The following is a 13,616-nucleotide window of genomic DNA, read 5'->3' as shown; positions in this document are numbered from 1 at the left end:
GAGACTAAAACCCAGATTTCCTGTCTTATAATGTAATGTTTTATCCAATATATTATGGTATCATGCTATACTTACTTGAGTAACAGGGCTTTTCTCCCTAGACTAAGAAATATTTATTGATCTAATTTTCATTTCATATTAGGATGTAGATCCTAAGAAACTGAAGACGCTAGATCCATAAGCCATCTCTACACACCCCCTAGGTTATTTTTTTATTATAATCTTAATTTTATAGAACAGACATGAAGCTAGGCATAAACTTCTTTTATCTACAGTAATTACACTGGCTTTTAAAAAATAAAACTAAATAGAATGTATAAATATTAATTTAATCTAACAAATAATTTTCCTTTGAAACTAAATTGCCAAGACTGGGTTTAATAGATATTTTCTCAGGTCCAGTTCAGTGTGTAAGCTTTTTGTTGGCTTTAATAAAGTTGATACAGAGAATGCCTTTTGTATAAGTATTCCTATAAAAATAGTATTGATAATGCCACGACCATGTTTACTAGTTCCAAGTAATCAGACCTCAGAGTGTCAACAAGCAGTCCTCGACCATTGGATGTAATGAAGTGTCACTCTAACTCTAGAAGGCTTTTTGTACACAGGTGCACCATTGTGGCACAACTGAAATCTGTAATAAATGGGGTATCAATCCAATTATTTCTAAAATAGGAACTCCTGACTAGGTGTCTGGTGTGCTGTCTGCAGTTGAACCGTTGTCAGCTGATGTGTGTGGAGATGAGTCCTGTGCTGCTCTGCGGGTGCAGCTGCTGACTGGTGCATACCCCTGTGTCATCTCCTCCTCCTTACCATGGTGTTACTGTGTAAAATCTTGCATCTTTCCCACGTCTTTGACAGCACTTGGGACTAACATAATAATAAACACAAACGCGAAATGCAGGTATTAACAATCTGCATTGGGTACCTTTGAAGGCTAGTTAAATTTTATGTTAATGTTTTTAGGTTAGCATTTCTATGAAAAATTTCAAGTTCTCAGAAAACACATAACCCTCCAAGAACCCATCTGCATCCTCACATTCCCATTGGCACAGAAACGCGCCGCTGGTACCTCTGCCCTGGCCCTTCTGTTTGCTGCCCGGTGTGTCGTGTTCTCGGCTTCTTCTGGGTCGGCCCTCCGGAGGGGTGGGTGGTGTGGGGTGCCAGAGATGGTCTCTGGAATCCGAGGCGCGGAACTGCCTCCTGGCGGAGGCATCCCGGCCTGGGGGGTTCCCACGCGGCAAGGAAGCTCCAGCCCGAGGCGTCTTCCCGGAGCTGGAGAGGCGTGGCGGCCTGCGGGAGGCAGGCGCTGGCCGGGGGCGGGGCGGGGGGTCGTTTGCCTTCTAGGGAAGGTCTTGGAAAGGGGTGCGATCGCGCCGGCAGGTCCCCAGGGATGGAGTGCGGGTAAGGGGATGGGAGGAGACGCAGAGGGGGCCGCGCACCTGCGCCCCACTCCCGCCCCCGCCCCCGCCCCCGGTGAGGCTCCGCACCCGGTTCTAGGGCAGTGGGCGGTGAGTTCCGAGGGTCGGGCCGCGAGGGGAGGGGCCTTCTCCCCCGGCCGGAGAGCCTCCGCGTAACTGCCCTCAGGTGTGGCCGCCCGGAAGGAGGGGCCTGGGGCTGAGGAGGGTCGGCGCTGCGGCCGGCCTCTCCCCGGTTCCGGTTCCTTCCAGTCTGCGGGACGAGGTGGTTTCGCGTGTTCTCTCTGGGCTTGATTACTGGCAAGGGAAAAGCCTGCTGTCGGACAGATTTGTATGTTTATACTACTTTTATCTCCACTACTGTGCCCCTTACTTGCCTTTTTACTTTTTTAAAGTAGGAAGTTGAATTTGTAATTCGTTTTCTTTATTTTCCTAGGGAAAAAAGGATATCTTTTTTTTTTTTTTTTTTATAATTTTATTTATTTATTTTTCCCCCAAAGCCCCAGTAGATAGTTGTATGTCATAGTTGCACATTCTTCTAGTTGCTGTATGTGGGACGCGGCCTCAGCATGGCCGGAGAAGCAGTGCGTCTGTGCGCGCGTGGGATCCGAACCCGGGCTGCCTGCATCAGAGCGCACGCACTCAACCGCTAAGCCACGGGGCCGGCCCAAGGATATCTTAAAGACTATAAATTTACCTTTGATTATAGGTTTGGCTGCACCCAAATTTGCTGTATTTGTAACTTTATATACGTCTGACCTAGTAACTTTATCTTTCTTTTTTAGGTCGTGCTTAAGCAGGGCAATTTCTACTTTAATTGCATTTACTCAGATAACTTAATCACTGTAGATTTCTTTTTAAAAAATATTTTGATACCTGAAATAGTGACTTTTTAAGGTGTAGTATTTGTGTTTATTTAGTTAGATAAAGTCCTTTTTCCTTATATTTTGACAAGTTCATTCCACAGTGTATTAGAAGGTAGATAAAAATTGACCACTACAGTGTAGGGAGTAGGTCAGGCTAGTGTTGATATATTGTGCCTTTTATCAATGTCAAACTACTCTCTTTGTCCTGTGTAATGCTTTTTTTTAGCCAGATATTTTGCTTTGCCTGACAATGTGGCTACAAGGGGTTTTAGTTTACCAATTGAAAGTGATCTTTTCACGTGTTTTTATTTGGGGTCTTTCTGTGTCATTTTAAATTTAAGCCTTTTGAAAGGCTTAATAGAGTTAACTATTTAAATTAATGGTTGTAATTGAAATGCTTGGCTGTTTTAAGAGAAACTTGTTCTTTTGATTTCCTTTTTGTTTTTCTGTTCCTTTTATTATCTGCAATGATTTGCAATGCAGAGTCTTACGAATGTTTTAAGTATTGAAAATATAAATTTTTCTTCTCCCACTTCCCATTGCAAGTAAATAAATGAGAAATTTTCCTTTTCCTTCCTCTCTCCTCTCTGTCTTGATTAAGTTAACCCAGACCATAAACCTTGTCACTTATTCTTTGCAAAAAATATATTTCCTCTGTAAATTCCAATCTCATTTCACCCCCAATCTTTGAGACTCTTGTAAATTATCTGAAATTCTACATATCTGAAAGAGACTGTTGCCTTCAGACTACCACAAGGACTTGGTTTGGTATAGTTTTGCGTTCCGACTTTTTCATGCTCTGGAAACTTTTTTTTTTTTCAGAGTTTTCCCAGCTTGTGGTACCACAGAAGAAAAAAATGTTTTTTTTTTTCTTTTTTTTAAAGTTTACTTATTTATAATCACTTTTTCTGCTTGAAAACTTTGGGATCTTCATTTTTGTCAGTTCTTTGGATTTGCTTCCAGGGTGTATCTGATCGTGCTTCTACATTCACTGATTAGTGTTGTCTAGAACACGGTAATTGCCCTCAGTCTCCATTTGGGCTCATGGAAAGGTCCAGAGAAGTGTTGGTGTAACTTTACCTTTTTTTAAATGTAAATAATTACCTTCTTTACATTCTCTTTAATAACATCTAGATAATTTTGTGTCTTACTCTTAATTCATTGTCTTCTTTGTTATGTTTTTCATTGTCTTGGAAAACATCTTCAGAATTCCGGGTTTATTTCTCCAGGTTGTTCTCTGACATCCCTTTGTCCTGCTCTCTTATGAATTTACTCTCTATAGAATCTGCTGTTCTCTTTCACAGTGACCATGTCATTTATAATATTGGTGAGAATATGATTGAATAGTGTTGTTGTTTAAATAATTCTGTTCTATGGCAGTATTAGAATGCGGTTAAGATTAGGCTGCGGAGTAAAATCTCAGCTTTTTCAGTTACTAAATACAGGATCTTTGGCAAATTATTAACTTCCCTAAGCCAATTTTCCTTATGTAGAGAATGTTAATAGTTCCTACTTCACTGGGGTTTTGGATTAGTGAGATGATGCCTATAAAGTGCCCAGTGTGATGCCTGAAATAAGTACCCAAATATCGTGGAGTTTTCCATAGGAAGGCTTATCCTCTGAGCAGTTTGAAGAATGATCTTCTTTCTTGACTATTCAATTGTTTCATAGATCTCTGTAGTCTTTAGTCTTAGTTCTTTCATTTGTTTAACATTTGAAGGCCTACTATGTGTCAAACACTGTGGTGGAGGCTGGAGATGCAGGGGCAAATAGGTGTGCCCTTGGGGGGATGTCAGTCTAGTGAGGCTGCTCACACTGAAGTAAGGGTACCTGTTCAGGAACAGTCATTGTCAGCTAGGTTTTTTTCCTTGTTTCTCTCTCAAGAATGCTTGTCTGTTGGTATACTTTTAAAAACTTTATTTAGAAATAATTTCAAACTTTAAAAATTGGAAAAGTAAAAATAACACCCATATGCCTTTTACCTAGATTCACCTGTTGTTAAGATTTCGGTATCATTGTGCATTCCCTTTCTCCTTCCTCCCCTCCACTCCAATATATTTCTTTTTTCTTGCCCTGAACCATTCGAGCGTAAGTTACATGCACTGTGCCCCCCTTACTCCTAAATGCTTCACTGTGTATTTCCTAATAATTGGGATATTGTTACATAATCACAACACTGTTATCAACTTCATACGTTTACATCAATGTAATATTTTCGTCTCATCTACCATCCATATTTCAATTTTGTCACTTGATCTGATGTCCCATATAGCATCCTCCTCCATGTAGATTCCAAGATCTAGTGTTAGGTGTTCCATTTAGTTGTCATGTCTCTTTTGACTCCTGTAATCTGGAAAATTTTCTAAGTGTTTCTTTGTCTTTTTGATATTGACATTTTTCAAGAATAGAGAATAGAGTTCTTCCCCACATTTCTGGGTTTTTTCCCCCAAATAGAACTTTCTTAATTTTGTCTTTGATATTTCCTCATGATTGTATAGAGTTATGTGTTTTTGGCCAGAATACTGAATAGGTGATGATGTGCCTTTCTCAGGGTGTCACAGCTGATGTTCATCTCTCCCTCATGGGTGACGTGATTCTGATAATCTGGTCAAGCTGCCGTCAAATTTCTCCACTCTTTTCTTTTTCTCCCTTGTATCTAGTAAGGCAGTATGTGAGGAGACACTTTAAGACCACGCGAATATCTTGCTCCTCTTCAAAATTGCCTCCAAGATTTTAGGAATCATTGCCTGATGCAGTTTTTACCTGTTGGTTGTAAAATGATGTTTTTCTAACTCTGGCACTCCCTTCACATTTACCAGTCAGCCCTTCACGTTCTGTTGTAAGCAAGAACACTCCCTTCTTTCACATGGTAAAATTATTTATCTATCTATTGCAGTATTGACTCATGAAATCCTATTATTTTCAATAACTTATAATTCATTACTGTACCTAATTCATTTTGTGCTCAAATGGTCCCATATTTGCCTTTGGTAGCCTCTTCAAGCTGACTTCTGTGCCCTTGACATCACCTCATCGTTTATTTGAGCACTTCATTACATTTTGGCATCATAAGATGTTCCAAGCTCATCTTGTATCTCCCCTGCCCCAGCCCTGGAATCAGTCTTCTTTTCTGTAAATATGGGTCAAGTTCCTTTAGCGGAGAATGGGCACTAGGTGTGTTCATTGCCGTGGGAGTGTTCGCTTCTTTACCCTTTTGGCAGATGAAGCAGGAAATGTATGCGTATATTTACACTTGCATATACATATGTAGAAATACACACATACATACACATATAAATATACGTATATTCACACATATACCTAATTTATAAATATGAATTTACACCGATACCTCCAATTCCAATTTCTCTGAGTTCTTTTCCTTCTCCCATTCTTGCATATCCATTCTTCTATAGTAAGAATCTTGGGTCCAACAACACCAACACATTTACTCATTTGCTCAATCCAATGAAACAAACCTACTTCAATTTGTTCTCAGTAACAGATTTTATTGATTTAATTTTAAAAATATATAGGACGTTAACATGCTTTTAAAAGTCAAAGTTATATAAAAACTCCTACTCAAGAGAATTATCATTTCCTCCTATATGACTTCTACCCCCTCTCCTCTAGTAGGTAACTAACTTATTTTCTGGTTTATCCTTCTTGAATTTTTTTGTAATGATAAGCAGATGTATTTATGTTATTTTTCCCTTTCCTACACTGAGTAGCATATTATATATGTTCTTTTTGTTTTGCATGTTGCTTTTTTCACTTAATAAAATCTGAACATCACTTCATAGAGATCTTCCTCATTCCTTTTTCTTTTTCTTAAACAGCTGCTCCATTGTGTATCTGTACCATAGTTGATTCAACCAATGTCATATTCTTGGATATTTAGGTACTTCCAATATTTTACATTACACATGATTCTGTAGTCAGTAACTTTGTGCATATGGGTTTTTGAATTGTTGAGAGTGAGTCTCTGGGATAAATTCCTAGAAGTGGGATTACTGGCTCAGGGGCAAATGCATATGTAGTTTTCTAGATATTGTCCGGTTCCCTTTCTTGGGGCTTGTGGCAGTTCTCATTGCCACCAGTAATGTATGAGAGAACTTCTTTTCCTGCATCCTTGACGACAGAGGGTCATGTTCAGCTTTTGAATTTTTGCCTGTCTTATGGGTGAAAAGTGGTGTTTCAGTGTAGTTTAATTTTCATTTCTAAGTGAAGTTGATTTTTTCAAATGTTGAAGGATCATTTTTACTTCTTTTTGTGAGTTGTCTATTCATACGTTTTGCCTCTTATTCTTGAAGATTTTGACTTTTTATTCCCCAGTTTTTTTTTTAAATTCTTTTTTTTTTTTTAAGATTTTATTTATTTATTTATTTCCCCCCCAAAGCCCCAGTAGATAGTTGTATGTCATAGCTGCACATCCTTCTAGTTGATGTATGTGGGACGCGGCCTCAGCATGGCCGGAGAAGCGGTGCGTCGGTGCGCGCCCGGGATCCGAACCCCGGGCCGCCAGCAGCAGAGCGCGCGCACTTAACCGCCAAGCCACGGGGCCGGCCCTTATTCCCCAATTTAAGTGTTTATATATTGGGGATATAACCCCTCTATCTCTGTTATATGGTGTAAATATTTTCTTCCAGTTTGTCATTTGCATTTTGACTTAGCCTGTGTTATTTTTTGCCACGCAAAAGTTTATTTTTATGTAGTCAGATCTATCAATCTTCTATTGCTGCTGGATTTTTGAGTTAAAAATAGAAAGCCTTTCCCTACGCTGAGTTATAGAGGACTTCATATTTTCTTATAGGTTTTACATCGTTTTATTTTTTACATTTAGCTCTATAATCCATTTGGAGTTAATGCTTGTGTATGGTGTGAAGTGTTTTTTTCCGATTGGCTACCTAGTTGTCCAAAAACCATTCGCTAAAAAGACTGTCTTTGCCCCAATGACTTGAGATTCCAGACTAGAATTTGAGATTTGGTTGGGTTTATTTCTGGAATTTCTTGTCTGTTCCATTTATCTGTCTTTCTATTCATGAACCAATACCATACTGTTTTAATTACAGAGGTGTTGCAGTAGCTGATAGTGTTGATCCCCCTTCAGAGCTTTTCCATTTCACATTTTTTTTAGCTGTTCTTGCGTGTTTATTTTTCCCTATGAACTCTAGGGTCAACTTATCTAGCTCCATGTAAAACCTCATTGGGATTTTTATTGGGATTGCTTTAAATTTATTAATTGATTTAGGGAGAAATGACATCTTAATGATGATAAGATATCCTAAATAAGAACAAGATATGCTTTGCATTTGTTCATTTCTAGTTTAATGTCTTCTAGGAGTGTTTTATAATTTGTCTGCTAGGAGTGTTTTGTAATTTTCTTTGTATAGATTTTGGACATTTCTTAAGTTTATTCTTAAATATTTTATCTATTTTGTTGCTGTTATAAATTGGATTTTTGCATTCATTGTATCTTCTAACTGGTTATTATTTATATATGTGAATTCTATTGACTTTTCATTGCTAAATTCATATCCTGCTACTTTGTTAAATTCTTTTATTGAATTTATGATTCTTCAGGATTTTCCAAGTATACTGTCTTGTCATCTACAAATAGAGTTTTGTTTCTTCTTTTCCTATACTTCTGCCTCTGTTTTCATTTATTTCAGTGTTTACATTGGCTTCAGAACCGTTTTAAATAGTAGTGGAGATAGCAGGCCTCCTTGCTTTGTTCCTGACCTTAGTGGGAATGCCTCTAGGGTTCCTCAGTTAAATAATATGCTGGCTTTAGAAATGAGATGTGTGTGTATATATATCACATTATGGAAATACCCATCCATTTTTATTTTCTCAAGGATTTTGATTAGGAATGGGTTTTGATTTTTCCCAAAGGCATTTAGAGCAGCTATTGAAATAATATTTTTTCTCCTCAAACCTAGTAATATGTTAAATTTTATTAATAGATTTTCTAATATTTAACCACCCTTGCATTTCTTGTATAATTGCCACTTGGACATGATTTATTATTTTCTTAATTTGCTGTTGGAGTCTATTGGCTAATAATATTTTATTCAGGATTTTTTCATCAGTATTTATGAGTGCATCTGTTTTAAATCTGTAAAACTTCAGCAGATCTACGGTTCATGCTAGTTTCTCTTTTTCTATGAGCAGATCTTTCATATCAACTCAGCAGCTGAAAAAGATACAGTCCTTTTTGTTGGTATATTAGTTTGGAAAGTTGGGCTGGATAATGAGGGCCCCACAGTTGATTGGCCTTGTGCTCAGGATTTTAGGGCAGGCTAGCTCACAGGCATAGAAGAGGGTTTTGGCTGGCCTCTGGCAGGTCTTGCACTTCATAAACATATGTGGATAGTGGATATTTTTGACGTGGATAGTGCCATTCTCTGTTCTGAAAATATGACAAGCTATAATTGGATGTTGACGTGGAGTGATTATTTTCACAGTTTCAGACACCAAGTCATTGGGAGAGGGTCATGATATTTCTTCAGTGCAAATTCTTGTTTTTAATTCCTAAGCTACCCATAAGCAAATTGAATACCCTACTAGCACCATTTTGCTTCCTGCAGTAGGGGTTGAGTAGACTTGTTCCACACAAGCTACTTCCTGATTTTGGAATAGGTTTCTTTTTTGAAGTTTAGGTTGCTATGTTCTCAGTTTTCTTCCTTCCTTATTTCTGTTTTCTTGGATGTCGCTGTCCCCTATTTACATTTTCTTGCAGATTTTAGTGCAAATTGAGTGATGTCTCATCAGATGTTAAAACAAACTGCTTTTTCAAAAACATATACCCTAAATTAGTGTCATGAAAATTAAAGCCTAATGTATGATCTGCGAATGTTTCATTGATTTCAAAGAGGTTTACACCGAAATTGCTATACAAATGCATACCAAACTGTTTTTGTTTCATTTTTCCTGGTGTTTAGAATTGCAGAATATGTGTAGAGTGTGGCACACGGTCTAGTTCTCAGTGGCACCACAATTGCCTGGTATGTGACAGTTGTTACCAACAGCAGGATAACTTATGTCCTTTCTGTGGGAAGTGCTACCATCCAGAATTGCAGAAAGACATGCTTCATTGTAATATGTGCAAAAGGTAAGAAGATACACTTATTCCATTTAAGTGTTTCATCACTTCTTCTATCCATGTGGTCATTTGCTCTACCATTTATCTTTGAGCTCTAACCTTTCATCACTCCTGTAATCCTTTTAGTACTGAGTACTTTTATAGATGGAATTAAATTACATTTTTATTAATCTGAAAGGCATAAGAAAGTGAGTGGGCAAAAGATAATAAGACCAGAAATGAGCAGTAAGAGGGAATACTAAAAAGGAAATAGTGTAAAAATATGTCAACACCTCTAATGACATCAGAAAATGCCGATTCCTTTTCTAGAACCTCCACCAATTGCCAACCCTTAACGTCTCTTCTATATATATATATATATAACTCTTAACCATTCCTATATCCAGTTTTTCAGCAATTACCTCTCTTTTCCCTAGATATTAACTTGACTTTAAGTTAGAAAATTTTGTTTAAATATATTTATCACTGCAGATGGGTTCACTTAGAATGTGACAAACCAACAGATCATGAACTGGATTCTCAGTTCAAAGAAGAGTATATCTGCATGTATTGTAAACACTTGGCAGCTGGAATGGATCCATTACAGCCAGGTGAAGAAGTGGAGATGGCTGACGTCACTACAGGTAACCTGAGATTTTTTTTTATGATGTTGTGCCAACCAGTCACCGATATATTACTTTAGCAATAATGAGGAAATCCTGTGGATCAGATCCCATCTTATTCTTAATTTCTTGACTTTTAAATATACATGTGATCTTGTCATCTCTGAATCTGATGGCTAACATCTCATTTAGCTTCTTTACAACCATTCTCCTGATATTTGAATTCCAGGACTAGTGTGCTTTACTCCAGTTGCGTTCTTTGAGCCACAGTGGAAGTTACTCAGTGTTTGGGCACATGCATTTAATAGTTTGCACTTAATAATCTCAGTTATGTCACTCCAAACAAGTTTTAGTTTTATAATATCTTTCTTAAATGTTAATTCTCACCTCTTGAGCCCAAAGTTTTGTTTAGGTATTTTTAGTAGTGTACTGTTGGTTATAAACATAACAACAAGATTCTTAGATGGTAAAGAAAACAGACCTACTTACCAGATTGTTTTTTATTTTCATCAGTATGAATGACAACTTCTATACAAATCTTATTTTATCATCTGCAAGGAGTTTAAGTAGACACATCTTAATTACTAATATTTTTCTTTCTAAGATACCATCAGTATACAGTAGTGGAGTATCCTTTTAAAATAATAAAAATGCCAGTTACCTTTTAATTCATTATACTTTTCATGTTTTTTAAAATGTAAATGTATATTTGGTTCAAAATAGAAAAATGTGAAGAATTTATGGCATTTTTGATGACAATTTACCCTCACTATAGCAAAATAATAATTGTTGACTTGGTTAACAAAAACAGAAATACTCATTCTGAGCTAAAGAATAAATAATTTTCTGTTAAGATTATAACAATGAAATGGAAGTTGAAGGACTTGAAGACCATGTAGTATTTCTGGAGCAAGCAGCTAATAAAGATGTCGATCGTCAGGAGTCCACTCCTGGAATTGTTCCAGATGGTAAGAATGTTTTTGATAATGGATATAGTCTATTTTCTGAAGAAAATGTGTATATACAGTGAATAGGTGAACATCTACAAAAACTTTAGTACCCCTAAATAAAAATTAGCCAAGATATAGTCACTTAGGAAATTGTTTAGAGAGGAACATTTTGGTAAAATACACTTAGGCAAAAATTAATAGGGGAAGGGCATGTGTATATTTGCAGTTCCACTGTAATCTAGACTTAATCATAAATATATACTTCGTTAGGGATCACATTTTCATTAAAAAGCAATTGATTATTTTCTCTTTTGTTATACTTGTAATTACCAAGTAGAGCTGTTGCTGATTGTGAGATGTTGCGCGAGATAATGAAAAATTTGTTTTAACCATCTCTGCAGTCCTCTTGAGGGTTATTTTAGTTATTTCAGTGATATTTCAACTAAGCTTTTTGCAGTATTGATAATAGCTCTTACTGTATTTGAGAATCTGGAATTAATGAGAGAATAAGTTGGGGAAAAACTACTTATTAAATTTATTCTTGGGCTCATCTGACAGTCTCTGGGATTTTATGTGAAATTGTGTTATATAGATTGAGTATATATAGAACAGACCTGAGTTTTTTTGAGATTGTTTATATTTAACAACTCTCATTAAAAAGTATACTTCAGAGGCTGGCCCAGTGGCGTAGTGGTTGGGTTCACGCTCTCCGCAGCCCGGGGTTGGTGGGTTTGGATCCTGGGCGCAGACCTACACGCTGCTTGTCAAGCCATGCTGTGGTGACGTCCCACATGCAAAGTGGAGGAGGATGGGTGCAGATGATAGCTCAGGGCCAATTTTCCTCAGCAAAAAGAGGAAGATTGGCAGGGCCGGCCCTGTGGCTTGGTGGTTAAGTGCGCGTGCTGCAATGCTGGTGGCCCGGGTTCGGATCCCGGGTGCGCATCGAGGCACCACTTCTCCGTCCATCCTGAGGCCGAGTCCCACATACAGCAACTAGAAGGATGTGCAGCTATGACATACAACTATCTACTGGGGCTTTGGGGGGAAAAAATAAAATAAATAAAATCTTTGGAAAAAAATAAAAAAGAGGAAGATTGGCAACAGACGTTAGCTCAGGGCCAATCTTCCTCAGCAAAAAAAAAAAAAGAAAAAAGCAGTATACTTCATAAAGGTGTAATGTGAAGAAAAATAAGACAAAGCTATCTATAATAATCTTATCATAGTGCATAATCCGATTCCTAATTTAATCTTCATATCCTACTTACTAATAAATAGCAACAGTATGTTTTGTGCTTTTATTGGAAATTGGCATTTGGCAGTAGGATAAAGATCTTACTTACTCAAATTACTGTTGAGAGAGCAGTGTTAGAGAAATTTTGATTCCTTGCTAGCGATTCCATGAATGTGTTATTCACAGCAGTTCAGATACACACTGGAAAGCAGCAGAAGAGTAATCCACCGGAGAGTCTTGACACACGTGGTCTTCTCATTTCTGGTAAGCAGTGTGTTCATATTGTCTTAATTTGAGTTACAACATTATGCTCTTATAATTGCTATGCAAAATTTGAGTCACTGTCTGTTAACTTTTCAAATTATCCCAAAGAATTGTTTGCTATTGCTATTTACATTACAGTAGTGAAATCTTTTAAAGTCATCTTTTTCTTGAAAAGAATTGGCAATGGATTTCTAAGGGAGGTTACAGTCTCTATAAAGAGTTGCTAAGTCAAATGTTCATTATTAGGCAAGTTAAAAATCATTGTATAAGACTACATAGTAGCTGAGCATAATTGAACTGCTTGGGATGTAAAGTATGTTTACATTTTTATCTTAATACTTCTTGCCCAGCATAGAATAGACACAATAGACTTGTGGTCTATAGGTGTATTACACATGTTCCTACTTGCCAGTGAGACTTGAGGTAATTGGTCTTCTTTTAGCACATTTAGGCTTCATAGAGTATTAGGATATGTTTGTTTCACTTGAGTCACTCAAATGATGGTACTTTCGGTTTTAAACCGTTAAGTGTTCACTCTTCACTTAACGTGTATTTAATTTTCTGTTATAAAAATCTGGTTTTGTCCCTTTTTTATATTAAGTATTTTTGAAGCATTTTTGTGTTTAAAAATATTTAGTGTGATCAAATTCACATTTGTGACACAGATCTGTTATTTGACTTTTTTTCTTTTATCCAACTGTGTTCTTTCAATAAAGCAGGAATGAGAAGTGAGATTTCATTTTGATATCTGAATGTAAATAAATTTCAGTCACTATGGTAAATAGCAAATGAGGAAATTAGTGTCTCTATTAATGTAACTTAGAAATTATGTTGGTGGTATTTGAAATAAGTGCTTTTATCTTCTGTGGTCTTAATTTATAGATTATCTTCTGTGGTCTTACTTTATAGAGCCAGTTAGGGCTCATGTCAGTTGGACCTCTAACTTAGTCGTAAGTAAGACTGGGTTAAAGGTTAACTTTATCCTTGATTTGAAATTTACTAGTCAATGATTATATATATTTCTGATATTTAATAATGTTTATTGACTTGCTAAGATTAGTCTCTTGGCTTATAGATGATGAGGAAGAAAAAAAGATTGTATCCAAAAAACGTATTGAGTATGTTAGTAGGTACAGCTAAGCAAAATAAGTCTTTTCTGTCTGTGGTCATTACTCATTTG

At 36.9% G+C, this 13,616-nt stretch overlaps 1 protein-coding gene across 13 annotated transcripts in view; it reads left to right on the top strand.

Moving 5' to 3' along the window:
• KMT2C (lysine methyltransferase 2C) overlaps positions 1-13,616 on the top strand; it is a 277,698-nt gene that overhangs the window by 152,557 nt on the left and 111,525 nt on the right. For 12 of the 13 annotated variants that reach the window (XM_087433446.1, XM_087433401.1, XM_087433390.1 and 9 more), the window contains 4 exons: positions 9,229-9,398; positions 9,861-10,012; positions 10,846-10,959; positions 12,359-12,436. In XM_087433446.1, the coding sequence (XP_087289572.1) occupies positions 9,229-9,398; positions 9,861-10,012; positions 10,846-10,959; positions 12,359-12,436 (514 nt within the window). The remainder of the gene's footprint in view (positions 1-9,228; positions 9,399-9,860; positions 10,013-10,845; positions 10,960-12,358; positions 12,437-13,616) is intronic. The other variant, XM_087433406.1, reaches the window with a different exon arrangement.

This window comes from Ceratotherium simum, chromosome 1 (genome assembly GCF_057802395.1).
Source record: "Ceratotherium simum simum isolate JZ-2026a chromosome 1, ASM5780239v1, whole genome shotgun sequence".
Taxonomy (NCBI): domain Eukaryota; kingdom Metazoa; phylum Chordata; class Mammalia; order Perissodactyla; family Rhinocerotidae; genus Ceratotherium; species Ceratotherium simum.
This window is presented reverse-complemented; position numbering and strand designations above follow the sequence as displayed.